The 15,112-nt window shown below is 41.8% G+C and overlaps 1 protein-coding gene across 2 annotated transcripts in view; it reads right to left on the bottom strand.

The window, feature by feature from the left end:
- The window catches only part of tbck (TBC1 domain containing kinase), a 63,944-nt gene extending 48,908 nt beyond the window's left edge, over positions 1 to 15,036 (bottom strand). The window contains exons 1-20 of one of the 2 annotated variants that reach the window (XM_086295548.1): positions 14,885 to 15,036; positions 14,356 to 14,559; positions 13,035 to 13,107; positions 12,723 to 12,837; positions 12,539 to 12,612; positions 11,833 to 11,974; positions 11,692 to 11,752; positions 11,533 to 11,594; positions 10,012 to 10,073; positions 9,744 to 9,892; positions 9,058 to 9,196; positions 8,859 to 8,958; positions 8,515 to 8,564; positions 8,254 to 8,383; positions 8,015 to 8,113; positions 7,878 to 7,940; positions 7,652 to 7,778; positions 7,436 to 7,486; positions 7,252 to 7,335; positions 2,236 to 2,321 (exon numbers count right to left, since the gene is read on the bottom strand). In XM_086295548.1, coding sequence (XP_086151674.1) covers positions 2,236 to 2,321; positions 7,252 to 7,335; positions 7,436 to 7,486; positions 7,652 to 7,778; positions 7,878 to 7,940; positions 8,015 to 8,113; positions 8,254 to 8,383; positions 8,515 to 8,564; positions 8,859 to 8,958; positions 9,058 to 9,196; positions 9,744 to 9,892; positions 10,012 to 10,073; positions 11,533 to 11,594; positions 11,692 to 11,752; positions 11,833 to 11,974; positions 12,539 to 12,612; positions 12,723 to 12,837; positions 13,035 to 13,107; positions 14,356 to 14,548 — 1,860 coding nt within the window. In that variant the 5' untranslated portion in view covers positions 14,549 to 14,559; positions 14,885 to 15,036. The remainder of the gene's footprint in view (positions 1 to 2,235; positions 2,322 to 7,251; positions 7,336 to 7,435; positions 7,487 to 7,651; positions 7,779 to 7,877; positions 7,941 to 8,014; positions 8,114 to 8,253; positions 8,384 to 8,514; positions 8,565 to 8,858; positions 8,959 to 9,057; positions 9,197 to 9,743; positions 9,893 to 10,011; positions 10,074 to 11,532; positions 11,595 to 11,691; positions 11,753 to 11,832; positions 11,975 to 12,538; positions 12,613 to 12,722; positions 12,838 to 13,034; positions 13,108 to 14,355; positions 14,560 to 14,884) is intronic. The other variant, XM_086295549.1, reaches the window with a different exon arrangement.
- Between the last annotated feature and the right edge of the window lie 76 nt (positions 15,037 to 15,112).

Genomic DNA, 15,112 nt, shown 5'->3' with positions numbered 1-15,112 from the left:
GGACAGGGCCATCTACTGTACCATAAAAAGAAAAGGCAAAAAAGAAAAGCTGAAGCTTTGAGCTGCCAAGCAGCAAGTAAGAAAAGGATTTAGAGAGTCTCTGTCAAGAGGGGTGGGCTAGAATCCCTCCTGAGATGTGTGCAAACCTGGTGACCAGCTAAAAGAAACGTCTGACCACTGAGCTTGCCAACAAGGGATTCTCCTCCAGTTGCTATGTTCTGCTTGGGGATAAAATACTTATTTGACTCTCATTCAATTAAAATGAAACTAGCACAAAAATTTAAGACTGTTCATTTCTTTGGAAGAGAGCAAACTTACCAATTCAGCAGGGGATCACATACAGCATTCATGTGTGCGTAGTATTCAACACATCAACTCAAAATAACACGCTAAGACTCAATCTCTGAGAAAAGCAGCACACATGGCTGTGAATCTCCACAGCTAAGAAACCGTAACAGCAATAAAGAGCAAACTGCTGACTTTGGTTATAAGTCGACGGGAAAAACGCTAACAATGAAAATGAATCTCAATATACTGATCTTGTCATTTGTCCTTTCTTTCTCTCTTATTTACTCTCTGCACTTCCCTGGGAGGAAAAGCATAAAATTGAAATGAAATAAGGCACACAGACAGATACAGACACACACACACACACACACACACACACTACGCCATTAACCAACTGTTCTAGCAACTGCCAATTGCTGGCCACTGTCACCAAGGCTTTGTAAATTTCAGCGGCAAAAGCTCTGGAGCAGCAACAGCGGAGTTATCTCAGCCAGTTTACTGATTGCTAATTGCGAGGGAGCTGGTGACTGTTCAGTGGACCTCTTGTGTGCCTAAGTGTGACGAGACGGCCACTGCACTCAGAGTCTCATCCTCAGCCGCAACAGCCCAGCAGCAGGACTGCGAGTACAGCCAGATTGGATTAGCGTAGGTGTAAATGGCAGACTCAGGAGAGGCGATGTAGCCAAAATTGAAAGTGGCCCTGAATTAAACCACTGGCAACATGCAATTTGACTCTGCTGGAGCGGAGTCCAGGAACTCTGCAGCATTTCCAAAGATTACTTGTGGTTTCTGCATGTTTGCACAACATTTTTGGTTTTTTCTTTCTTTCTGAAAGACAAAGTGTGTTGAACTAGCCATGTTCCGGTTTGCATGTATGAGAAATCCATTCATACTGCAGTGACATTCGGCCTTTTAGTGCAGATGGATTTACTGCCTGAGTAAAACAACAGCTCAGAGTGTGCTCTGCAGTTCACAAAGGGAAAAGGGATTTATTATATATAAAGTCTGATTACTGGGACTGAAATCAAGCATGAAAGCTGTATCAACAAAGAGTGTTCCAGTATTGCCCTGGCCTAACAACAAAAGCAAGCATACAAAGTCCCCTTTGAAATGGTAGTACTGTACATGCTCTAAATGACAACCCAGAATGATAAGCAGTTTTTGGAAGGCCCAAGTCTGAACAATGAAGGCGCAAAAGACTAAAATAATTACAACAGGGCATCTGTTTAGCATAAAAACATGTTTAAACAGCCAAAAAAAAAAAGCAAAATCACCTGCAGGCTACATTTTTTTCTCCATACACTTTCATATTCTGACAATCAACAAGCACAGTTTGGTGCTTCACTTGCTCCATTTTACAGCTGCAATATCAGACACTGAGGAAATAGAAACTTAAATCCCTGACTCCTCTGTGATAAAGACCCCACTTTTCATCGGGTAACGTCTCAGAGGCCGGGCTGTGGATGACACACATTCATCAGCACACAAACTGAAACCCTGGAGAGACGGTGGAGACTTTAACCTTGTCACTGTCTGAGCAGAGCCGTAAGAAGGAAAGCAAAGGGCGAGGAGAGGTGGCGCAAAGTAAGAGAAATAAGGTAAGCCTGACAGAGGACAATCATTAAGTGTGCCTTGCAGACATTAGCCGCTGTATAAATCATTACCAGCGGACTATGGGGAAAACTTGACCCTGGCCACAAATTCTGGAAACGGGGATGTGGAACAAAAAATGTCATTGACTATGAAAAGATATACGTAACAATCTATGGATGGTCATTTTCTTTGTCCCCTGGCAATGAGACACTAAGAATATTTTTGTACTATTTTTGACTTGCCATTAAATATACATTTGCAATAACAAAAAAATGTTAATAACCAGGCATGTCCTACACTGCTGACTTTTATTTTCATCACTCTGCCAGAACACTTGCACTCTTGGTAACTTACATCTGGGATGAAGCCAATCTCATTTAGATGGTTGCTTAGCTCTGGGTCATGGAAGGCAATCATTTGAGAGAAGACAGTCAAGTACTCTGAAAAAGAGGCAAAAGGTCCATAAAGAGTGTACTGAGTAGTTTGAGTGTTCAGGCGTGAAGAACAGTAGGTCTGACCAAACAAAGCTCTATAGTAACCAGTAGAAAATACAACCAACAGTGTTGAGCCACCTCTCGTTTCTTTATAGTTTGCAAGAAAAATTAAACATAGGTGCAGCAATTTATTGAAACATATGCAAACATAAATGAAATAAAGTATATAAGGTGATTTTTTACAATTTTAATGAGCTTGAAAGTCAATATTCCCTTCAATAGGCAAGGCAAGGCAAGTTTATTTATATAGCACAATTCAACAACAAGGTGATTCAAAGTGCTTTACAGAGACATTAAAAAAACGAAAACAATAAAAAGCATGATTTAAAATTGATTAAAAAAAACAGTAGATAAAATCAGAACAGTAGATAAAATATACGTTTTGAAATTTAAGCTTAAAAGTGTGGATTTGGTGCTTTATTCAAATGCAGCTGAGAATAGGTGAGTCTTCAACCTGGATTTAAATAAACTGAGTGTTTCAGCTGATCTGAGGCTTTCTGGGAGTTTGTTCCAGATATAAGGAGCATAAAAGCTGAATGCAGCTTCTCTGTGTCTGGTTCTGACTCTGGGAACTGATAAAAAACCAGATCCAGATGACCTGAGGGATCTGGAAGGTTCATACTGGGTCAGGAGGTCACTGATGTATTTTGGTCCTACACCATTCACCAGTGGGAGCATGTAAATGTTAAACAGAAGGGGTCCCAAGATGGAACCTTGTGGTTCTGTCTAAAACCTGACTGGAAGGCGTCATAGCAGTTATTAGGTAATAGCCTCCCCACAGTCAAAATCTCAACATTACTGAAGCAGTGTGGGCTCATCTTGACAAAGAAGAGAAGAAAAGGCAGCCAACATCCAAAGAAGAGCTTTGAAATGTCCTTCAAGAAGACTGGAGAACTATTCCCAACGACTACTTACATAGAATAGAATAGAATAGAATAGAATAAAATTCAACTTTATTGTCATTGCACATGCACAGGTACAGGGCAACGAAATGCAGTTTGCATCCATCCAGAAGTGCTTTAGTGATATAGATATATTACAATATATATTAGCAATAATATAGATATGTAAGTATATTACAGAAATGGGTCTATTATGGTATGTTATAATGTACACGGTATGAAGTATGTTGTGAATATTCTATAACTATAAGTATGTACAGGCTGTAGTGAGTACAAGCTATGTACAGGATATGAACAGGATATAAATATGAAAAACTATACAGAATATGAAATAAATAACTTTACAGAAATCTGAGATATAGAGTTATACAGAAATGGGAACTATGCAAGTTGTAAACAGTTGTAGGGTTAAAAATTATCGTATGTACAGAATGATTATTTACAGAGCTATACAGTAGTGCAGTTAAGATAAGTGAGATATGTGGATAATTTCTACAGAGGTGTGTGTATGTTCAGTCCATGTGTTAACGTGGGTCAGATGTCAGGAGGCAGAGTTCAGGAGTCTGACAACTGTGGGGAAGAAGCTGTTCCGGTACCTGGTGGTCTTAGTCCGGAGGCTCCTGTAGCGCCTCCCAGAGGGCAGGAGGGTGAAGAGTCCATGTGATGGGTGACTGGGGTCCCTGATGATTTTACCAGCCCTTTTCAGACACCGCTTCCTGTAGATGTCTTTTATGGCAGGAAGTGGTGCTCCGGCGATGCGCTGGGCAGTTTTCATGACCCTCTGCAACGCCTTCCGGTCCGAGGCAGAGCAGTTCCTGTACCAGACTGTTATACAGTTGGTCAGGATGCTCTCGATGGTGCAACGATAGAAGTTCACCAGGATGTCTGAGGACAGGTGGTTCTTCCTCAGAGTCCTCAAGAAGAAGAGGCGCTGGTGAGCCTTCTTGACCAGCTTGGAGCAGTTGGTCGTCCAGGTGAGATCCTCGGAGATGTGGACTCCCAGAAACTTGAAGCTGCTCACACGCTTAATGTGGATGGGTGGATGTGGGTCAGCATTCCTCCTGTAGTCCACGATGAGCTCCTTGGTCTTCTCGGTGTTAAGCAGCAGGTTGTTTGTGTCGCACCACTCAGCCAGACGATCCACCTCCGCCCTGTAGGCGGCCTCATCGTTGTCACTGATGAGGCCAATCACCGCGGTGTCATATGCAAACTTAATGATGGTGTTGGAACCATCAGCCGGTCTGCAGTCGTGGGTGAAGAGGGAGTAGAGGAAACGGCTCATCACACAGCCTTGTGGTACACCGGTGTTCATCGTGATTGTAGATGAGCAGCGGTTATCCAGCCAGACATGTTGGGGGCGGTTGGTCAGGAAGTCCAGTAACCATTTGCAGATGAGGGAACTGATGCCCAGGTCTGTCAGTTTCCTGATGAGTTGTGAGGGGTGGATTGTATTGAATGCTGAACTGAAGTCTATAAACAGCATTCTGGCGTAGGTGTTGTTGTTGTCCAGGTGTGAGAGGACAGAGTGCAGTGCGATGGAGACTGCATCCTCTGTGCTCCTGTTCTGGCGGTATGCGAATTGGTGGGGGTCCAGGGTGGGGGGGAGACAGGATTTGAAGTGTGCTAGGACCAGCTGCTCTAAGCACTTAGTGATGATGGGGGTGAGTGCTACTGGGCGGTAGTCATCGAGGCAAGATGGGTTGGAGTTTTTGGGTATCGGGACGATGGAGGTGGATTTGAAGCAGGCCGGTACCACAGCGTGGGCCAAGGACAGGTTGAATATGTCTGTCAGCACTCCTGCAAGCTCCCCAGAACACGCTCTGAGAACACGCCCGGGGATGCCATCAGGACCTGCAGCCTTGTGGACATTGATCCTGCTCAGCACCGCTCCTACATCGGTGGGGGAGAGAGTCAGAGGTTGGTGGTCTGGCGTCACGTCTGCTTTGGTTGTGGTTGTGGGGTTCCCTCGCTCAAAACGAGCATAAAAGTTGTTGAGCTCGTTGAGGAAGGAGACATCAGAGGATGCGGGGGAGGGTTTAGTGGTCCTGTAGTCTGAGATGGTCTGGAGTCCTTGCCACATGCGTCGGGGGTTGGAGTTGGAGAAGTGTTCTTCTACCTTCTTTTTGTAATGGTGTTTGGCTTTTTTGATGCCCTTCTTTAGATTAGCCCTGGCTGTACTGTAGGCGTGTGCATCTCCTGACCTAAAGGTGGTGTTGCGGGCCTTCAGGAGGAGACGAACATCCCGGTTCATCCAAGGCTTCTGGTTGGGTTACATGGTGATACATCATGGAGAAGCTCACGGCTCTCCAATGGGAGATTGAGAGGCCAGTGTTGGACTGTTAGAACAGCTTTGAAATTCATATGAGCTGTTCGCACTAAAGTAAAAAGCACCATCACTTCATGCGGATACCCTTTCGGCGCCAGCTGCGGTCGCAAGGCTGCAGCCGAACAAAAACACATGCTGTCCTCCCAGGAGCCCAGCATGAGTAGAGGTCTCTTTTTTTCCCTCTTGTACTTTCCCATTGTAGTGTATATTTCAGTGTTTTTTTCTGTAACGCTACCGAAACCACATCGAAAGGAGCCAGCTGAGGTGGTTCGGGCATCTGACAAGGATGCCCCCTGGGCGCCTCCTGGGTGAGGTGTTCCAGGCATGTCCCACCGGGAGGAGGCCCCGGGGCAGACCCAGGACACGCTGGAGAGATTATATCTCTCGGCTGGCCTGGGAACGCCTTGGTATTCCCCCGGATAAGCTGGAGGAGGTGGCTGGGGAGAGGGAGGTCTGGGCCTCTTTGCTTAGGCTGCTGCCCCCGCGACCCGGCCCCGGACAAAGCGGATGAAGATGGATGGATGGATGGATGGCTACCGATCTCCGACCTGTATCCTCATCTGATGTCTGTGTTGTGTGTGTAAGGTCGGAGGGGGGGGTCCTATTTCACTGCAGGGCAACCTGCACGTGGCAAATAAAGCCTTGATTGATTGATTGATTGATTGATTGATTGATTGATTGATTGATTGATTGAAATGTAAAGCAATCAGACTAAGAGAGTTCAGGCTGTGCTGAAGAATAAAGGTGGTCATACCAAATGTTGACTATTGACTCAGTTTTTTCCTTATATACTGCATTGCTATGTATATTTGTACACGTTTCAATAAACTGCTGAACCTATTTCTCTTTTTTCAAGCAAAATATAAAGAAATGAGGGGTGGTGCAGTATTGTTCATCAAAGAAAAACATACACAAACGTGACTCAGAAAAGCTTGAGTGTAGTAATTCCATCAAGTGAATCAGTTTTATTGAAATTTAGTCAACTCTTATGTGTTACCCACATGTTGCTCGTACTCTCCTGATCCACTTTTCAGCCTTTCTCAACCTCAGTACATAGTGAATGTAAACTCATGCTGCACAAAGCTGTGCAAGCCCCATTTCTTCACACAGTTCATCTACAAAGGAGCTCTGACCAGAAAGATAAACATTAGACAGCTCTCTCCAGGGCATCTAGCAGGGGAAGAAATGATAATAGTCACATTCCCCATGGAGTTCAAGAGGTGTATGGTGCAGCTGTTTATCAGTCACGTACGAATTGCCTGTGACATTTCTCTGCAGGCACTTGCAGTTTCATTTGTTTCCCTATCTCTAAATGATGCGACTCAGCTGCAAACTCCATTAAGAAGGACTGAAATTAGTTTTCAGAGCTTAGAAGCAACATGGAGCCAAAATTTAATCAACATTGAGCTGACGGGCTGATGCTCAGTGCCAGCCGATGATAATTTGCTTTTGAACTTAACTGAATGCTCAGACAACGTTTAATGCTTATTACTTAACTTGCAGTTGACTACATATGATAACCGGTAGAAATGACAACAAGTAATAAAATAATATGGAACAGCGTCTGCTCGAAGAATGAAAACTGAATATTTCATTAGTGCGTAAGTAACTCTCTGAGTTGTGCGAAGATTACTCAAGTATAGCTTACCTTGGATCACATGAGAGTTGTCCTTCAGAAAAAAGTTGTACAAGTACTTGGGGATGAAGGCAGACATGCAGGCATATGCCAAAGCTGGGAAGAGAATCAGATAAAAATGAAAGTATGAAAAGTATGAAAATAAAATGGAGATAAAATACTAGTTAGCTACTTGAGTTCACATTAAAAGTCTTGCCTTCATTGTTGAAATTCAGATATAGAAAGGGGGCACAAAGCGAATCCAAACCTGAAGTGAAAATCAAGTCAGAACAGCTCATGATCTTCACACAAATTCAACTGTAGGGTCAAGAAATTTAACAAGGAATTTGAAAAGTGTGGCATGACCACCACCTAGTGTCTATTTATGTACAGTACAATAATAAATAGTGCGAGTTACAAGAGAATGACTGACCCTGCCAGTAGACCAGGTCAGGGTGAGACACCACCCACGCTTTCAACACACGTCTGAACTTGATGTGGCCCTGGGGAGATGACAGCAGCTCATCATATTGGTGGCACCGTGGGATGTCCACTTCAATCTGTAAGCATGTGCACGAAAAGACAAAAGAGATTGAATGAAGTTAGATTAAATCCACTTGTATACACGGCGTAACATGCATTTTTAAACAGCTGTGTACCTGTCTGTCAGTTGGTATGGGAGTATCCTTGTCTATACCTTCATATTTAGCTTGAATGTCACCCTGTGCAAAAGAAGGAGAGTAAGCGGTACCACAAACAAATATAAAAATGCAACTTTTCATGATTTATTTTGTACCTCAATGCCCAGCAAGCCAGCCCACGCCAGCCCTCGTACAAGTGGGGGAATGTCCACTCTGGCTTCTTTCCACACTAGGGTCTTCTTGTACGGGTAGGCCTAAAGTCAAAGCAATACATTATTGAGTCCCAGTCTAACAATAACACGTTTAAACAACAAATACTACAAATACAGGACAGAAACTGAGGAAATGCTTTTGCATGCTGAGTGCTGCATATGAATTTGTATGGAGCCCAGACCTTGAGCAATCTGTCAAAGAGGATGATGCGGATGAGCTGGTACTCGGTGTCTCTTTCACGGATGATGAGTGGCAGCGTGACGGCGGCCGACAGTTCATTGCTGCTGTTGGACTGGGGCAAACTCGACTGTCTGGAGGAGGGAGAAATAAGCAGAGGGGGGGTATGACATTTCTCAAGCTAAAATAAATGATGAAGTAAGGTGTAAAATACTAAAGGGGAGGAGAGGATGACAAGAGCAACTTCAAGATTGAGAGCACTTACTCGTCTTCGAGGAGAGGGTAATAGGCTTCTCTGGCTACATCTTTCAACCTCTGGGGGAAAAAAAGACCACTTATGGTAAAAACAGTAACAGAAGTTTATAGTTTCTATAAATATCTAGTCTCTATAGTAATTTATAGTTTCTATTGCAAGTGCAATTTTACTGCAGTTGCAATACAGCAAGGCAACATTAAAAGATTTTGTCAACTAATAAAAACACACTTATTAATACAGAAGTACGAGTGGCATAATGACTGCAGTTGTTTTCAGTATATCAAAGGAAGCCCAGAAGGCTGCAGATAGTGCAGGAGTGTTCATAAAGAAATGTACACATTTTACGGTCTTACATTTCTGAGTTGGCACAGAGACAGCGTCACTGTCGTGTCATCGAGCAAGAAACTCCGATCCCTGCCCTGGCCAAACGTCTCCCCATCCTCCAAGACGAAACTGAAAAGGAGATGCAATCAAGATGCAGACAGGCTCAAAATTTAAATAAAAACTGCCAACCGCTCAGTCTTTTGTGTTTGTGCATATGTTGTTTTATACTTGGGCAGTGTGGAGATCGGTGGTTTGGACTGAATGATTTCCTGGTTGGTGAGCTCCTTTTCTAGGTCTCCACCTGCCAGACACCACAGATGATAAACCTCATCTATGGCCCGCTCCGACAGGTAATCCTCATCGTCGTCTAATAGCACACACACAAACATATACACACACACAAAAAGAGTAAAAACCCAACAGGCACAGGTGGCTCTACAACATATGAAAATAAATGGTGAAAGTAGTGACTGTTTGAAAAGGAAATGACACTAATAAAGTCTTTTTTTTTTATTATTTCATCTGGCCTGCAACAAATAAAATAAACAGCGTAAATCTAAGGAAATTGCTTCCAGAACTAGAAAGCAGGAAAAAACAAAACTTTCTCATTTCTACTGTCAAGATGTTCTCGACAGTGGAAAGCTGTTGGCGTGGTGAAGAGAAAAGAGAGTTTGGAATTAAATACAGGACTGTATGGTATGTGAAAAGGAGGATAAAACAATGCTACGACTTTATTAGTAAAGGAACACTTAATTAAAGCAATTTCTGGATAATCTGTTCTGCTTTAAGAGTGTTTTTAAGGTTTTTAATCAAAGGAAAGTAGTTCGACATATGGTTTGTGTATGTCCGACGTTGTTGTGTGTTTCAGTGTCTGTGTAAGTCTGCATATTTGTTTGTGTGTAAGTGGGTAAGACCTTTGCAAAGGTCACTGATGTCGTCTGGGAGCACCAGATGTGCACAGCGCAGGGATGAGGAGAACAGGCTGACAGGCTTCTGGAAGGGTGTGTAGTGGCAGGAGATGCTATTAAAAACAGGGTCTTGCAGTAGTTCTGCAGGGGTTGGCCTATATTATGTATAAAAGTCAAAAGACATGATTATCATGACACCAAAAAAGATTTTCTTTTTAACTTAATGTCTAATGACCTGCAATAGGATATGAAATCCAACAGAAACTGGATTTACCTTTTAGATGGAAGAAAGGTCAAGCACTTCCTTAATAACTCAAGAACACTGTCAGGCAGCTCCTGTAAATATTATACAAATATGATCAACGCTGTCATAAATGGAACAGACACACCGCATTGATGCTTCCCAATAAGAGTCAAGAAATATTAGTGAGCATTTGCACAGTTGTTTAAGAGTGTCCATCGCCAAGACAACCTGGTTAACCTAGCAGTGTTTTCCATGGTGGAAGAAACCAGAACTCCAGGATAATGACGTGTACAAGCACTGAGAGAACATGCAAACTTCACATAAAAGGGCCCTGGCCATATTGAAACTGCTTCCCAACTTACATTATGTCACATTTTCAAATATAATAATGCATGAAATCTCTTTCTGTTTCTTTGTTTCTTTGTCCATAAACTCCTAAAAATCCATAAAATCTACTACCCTTTCAAAAAAACTTTTTGTGACATTAAGTACAAGCCAAACAAAACCGTAGCATGAGCATGTACTAGTTACAAAACTTCTAGGGATTTGCATGTAACAGACAGTGCTTAAATAAGCCACAGAGTGTGCAGAAGACGTCAATAATGACATCTGCAGAAAAGACCATTGCTGCTAACTTTCCCTCAATTCAGGATTTGTACAAATCCAGAATCAGGAAACGAACAGGCAATATCACTGCAGACCCATCACACCCCACACAAAACCTGTTCTAACGCCCCTCCTCTGGTAGGCGCTACAGAGCACTGTACGACTAAACAAGCAGACAAACACAGTATCTTTCCACAGTCCGTCACTCTGATGAACACTTAGAATGGTCACATAGTGTCCGTACATAAACATCCACCATACCTGCTGCTGGATGAAAGCATACTGTATATACTGTTTTTGTTTGTCTTTTATATCCATTCATCATCATGCATACCTATATAAGATATTTTTGTTTGAATCACAAACTCCACCATTTATGTAAAAAATATTCAATAATTATTTGAGTGAAATCAACCACCCAAACAACTAAAATAATTTAGGTGAGTAAACAACAATATTTTTAGACTGAATATATGTACAATCTGGTTCGTGCTGTTTTGATTTCAGAACCTACATTTAGGTATCCAATTAGCATGAAGATCAAAGACATCAAAACACAGCCAACCTAGAGATAAATGTAGGTTTTACACGTGACTATAATACTGTGATGATAAATCCAACTTTAATGACTCTGTATTTTTATCAGAAAACAAAAACCTAACTGCCCATCGTCACAACATTTGTCTGCATGATTCATAAGTAGGCTTATTCACGTCGTACTCAGATCACGCCTATATTTAAACTTCTCTTTGATTTCATCTGCAAACGCTGAAAGTATATCTTGAATAGTTGTGACTTTAATGTGTTGACAAAATCTGGCCATAGACAGACAGAAAGCATTCAAAATGTCTTTTATGGAGTTTATGTTATAGTAGGTTTCACACACACACATACAGACAACACCAGCTATGACATTGCTGCCGGTCAAACAGACATTAGGTTTACCTTAATGGTATCCAAGCAACCATGTTCCTCAGCAAGGACAGTGACAATGTCATCCATGCAACCTAAGGAGGACAAACAACATCGCCACTTAAGCCTAAACGAGACTAGAGGCACAATTTTTTCTGTGCTCTGAATAACCCAGATGACCTTTGTACTCACCCAGGGTTAAAATGAATTTCAGCCTCTCGCTTATATCAATATTCTGCAGGAGTCTTCTGCCCTGCAATTGATTCGATTTTAAGATGGAATTTCTAAACAAAAATCCAAAATCTTGCATGAATGTTTATTAAGAATTCTTACCGCACACAATTCAAAGAGCAAAATGCCGAGCGACCAGACATCAGACTTTGGTCCCGAGGGCAGAGGAGCTTCATCACGGGAAGGGTCACTGGGGTGGAAGGAGCCCTGAGCGATCACCTCTGGAGCAAGGTATGATGGGTACCTGAGGCAAAAATGACAGAGCAGATAAGTATTGCACTTTTATAAGCCTCAGAATAAGACAAATTATAAACAGCAAGTTAATTAAGGCTTTAAACCCCACAGGGAATTTGCTGAATTTCTGTTTTATATCTAATATGACATCTTCTTTATTACTCTATGTAAAGTGTTGTTATTGTTCTTGTTAATAAATGATGTCCAAACAGCTGTTCCTCAAAGCGAAAGCTGTTTGTCAGTTACATTTATTGAACTTTCAACACCAAATGTTTCATGAAAGTCACAGGAATGTGCCATCATTTCTCTTCTCAGTCTGCAAAAGGATATTACACAGATACTTGGTAGAACATGAAGACCTTTGGATTGTGATCAAAGCCCAAAGATCTGTTACAGTTCCTTAATCAGGATGCCCTAAAAGCTGGTTTCTGTGAAAAAGGATATGAGCCAATTATGCATCATTTTTACGGTCAATTGCCTGTTTTTTGTTGAGTAACAGAAACCAGATATGCGTGAAGACTTGACCCTTTACACTGAGCTAACTGAAGGAAAAAAAGAGAAGAAAAGGACATACCCAATGGGAAAATCCACATCTGCCCCGTGATCAGTCATGTGATAAAGGCCGAACTTTGCCAGCTTGACGTTCCCCTGCAAAGACAAGCTCGACATTAGAGTGCAAGACCTTTTTTTCCAATTTCTTTAAAACTAGACAGTAACTCAGGCTAGCGTAAACCTGATGACTTTGATAGAAACAGTACCTTGCAGTCCATGAGGACATTGTTTGGGCCGAGGGCTCGGTGCACCAAACCATTTTTGTTCATAAACTCCAGGCCTTCAAGAACCTCATAGGCTATTTGCAGCACCTTTTCTGCACTAGCACAAACAGAAACCTTTTTTATTGTTAATGCGCTGAAAAGTGTACATCACATGAAAAACCTTATGAACAATAAGGTTTAAAGGGAACTGTTCAAAAGTGAAAGTAAAGAAAGGTAAAATAACAATGAATCATTCACATCAGTCACATTCACATTTTTTGTGTATTGCTGTCTGGTTAGTTTTGGTCGTTTTACCTGGGTGCGTTTTCTGGTTTTTGGAAAATGCTTAAACAGTTCTCATAGTGTTCAGCAACAACGATCAGCCGTTCTGAAGAGCAAGAAAAAAAAGATAATGATTATTAAAACCAGCAATAGGGTCACTATTGATAATACACCTGGACTAATTCTCAGACTAATGTAACTAATTCTGGACTAATGTAACTGTAACTTCGGTCGTTGCTGTGCTTTTTGGAAGTCGAATTTCCCAGAGGAACCCACCCGAGGGATTAATAAAGTTCTATCTTATCTTATCTTATCTTAATTCGAAATCTAGCAAGAAGGATAAAAGGTTGAGATGCAAATACAATCAAGACTTTTGCTGTCGGAAAGGCAAATTTCAGAAAGAAAAACAAAAAACTTCTGGATTTGTATTTTCCAAATGTTCACAACCATTATGTAAGGATGGTGTTTGAAGGACTCCTTAATGACATACTATGTAGTACATGTCATGTTTCCCACTTGTAAATACATAGATATACATTCAGTGGCCACTTTGTTAGGTACAACTAATTAGAAAAATCACATAGCAGCAAATCAACACATTTAAGCATGTAGAGTCAAGCCAATCTACTGAAGTTCAAACTGAGCGTCAGAATGGGGTAGAAAGGTGACCTCAGTGACTTTGAACATGACAATGGTTGTTGGTGCCAGATGGGCTGGTTTGAGTGAGTGGCAATTCTCTGGGAGAAAATTCTTTGTTGATGTCAGAAGTCAGAGAAGAAAACTCTAATAACGACTTGGAGCATCGCTGAATACGCAACATGTGGAACCTTGAAGCAGATGGGCTTACAGCAGCAGAAAACACCAGGTGCTAATCCTGTCAGCAAAGAACAGGAAACAGGCTACAGTTTGCACAGGATAAGCAAAACTGGAAACAAGAAAACTGGAAAAACGCTGCCTGATCTGATGAGTCTCAACCTTCAGATGGCAGGCTCAAAATCTGACATAAACAACATGAAAGCATAGATCCATCCTGCCTTGTATCAACAGTTCTGCCTGGCTGGTGTATTGGTGGTGGTGTGGGTAATATTTCCTTGGCACACTTTGAACCCCTTTGCTTACAGCAGAGTCATGTGCTTTATAGGTATTCCCAAAATTCATAAATCATAGCAAACATGTATCCAACACAAGCGTGTCATTAAACATGTTATGTGTCACCACTTTAGTAAGTTCTGTACTGAAAGCCCAAATTAATAGCTTCAATTTAGATAAGTTGTTTAAGTGCTTAATATGAAATGTGATGACAGGTTACACATTTTTATTTTAGCACTACAAGAGACAAGACAGAAAGCCATACCGTGCTTCCCTCTGGAAATGTCCACATACTGGCAGAGTCTGGGGTGAGTGATGGTTTTGAGAATCTGGAAACGTCCCAGGATTTTGATGGAGTTGGGAGTCAGAGGGAGTCCATTGCTTCCACAGACATCATGTGGAAGAGCTGAGGCAAAGAAGGTAAAGGCTCCTAGCTGGGCGTCTTTAAGGGAGCGCATTGTGCCACTGGCTTGAAAAACAGATAAAGGGAAACAGCAAGGGGAAATTATGCGTAAAACATGAATGAAAGAAACATTAATCAATACGGTGATGTGGTATATTATCCAACTTCACCCTTAATGTAATTCAACACAAAACTGAGGTAAAGCCCATGATTGGAGCAAAAGGGTTAACACTGACTTTGTTATTGCAACACACTTACACCAGTTAGTTAACAGAAATATCGTTTCGGAAGCAAAAGACAGAGTGCGAGAGGGCAACGATGCTACTGAATGTATGAAGTTATGAAAATAGCTGTTATGTCAGATATGGAGCCGTCGTTTAGTATGCATTACCTCAAAAAATGCGTCCTCTCTAAAGACGAAGCTGCATAACCATGTAAACGAGTAACCTGAAATTATTATTGAAATGAATTATTTTTCCTGTTTCTGCGACGCGATGAAAACAGCTGAGCGAACGTGATCGACGACGTTTATTTCGTGCGACGAGGGGGGGGGGGCGCACAGAAAATACTTTGCACGAGCGAGATAACGGTGTTAAAATTTCATCAATGAAAAAAAAAG

Source organism: Aulonocara sp. 'chitande type north' Nkhata Bay, linkage group LG6, assembly GCF_057382095.1.
Source record: "Aulonocara sp. 'chitande type north' Nkhata Bay isolate Kocher_YH1m ecotype deep benthic linkage group LG6, A_spYH_male_GT1.1, whole genome shotgun sequence".
In the NCBI taxonomy this organism is placed as follows: Eukaryota; Metazoa; Chordata; class Actinopteri; order Cichliformes; family Cichlidae; genus Aulonocara; species Aulonocara sp. 'chitande type north' Nkhata Bay.
This window is presented reverse-complemented; position numbering and strand designations above follow the sequence as displayed.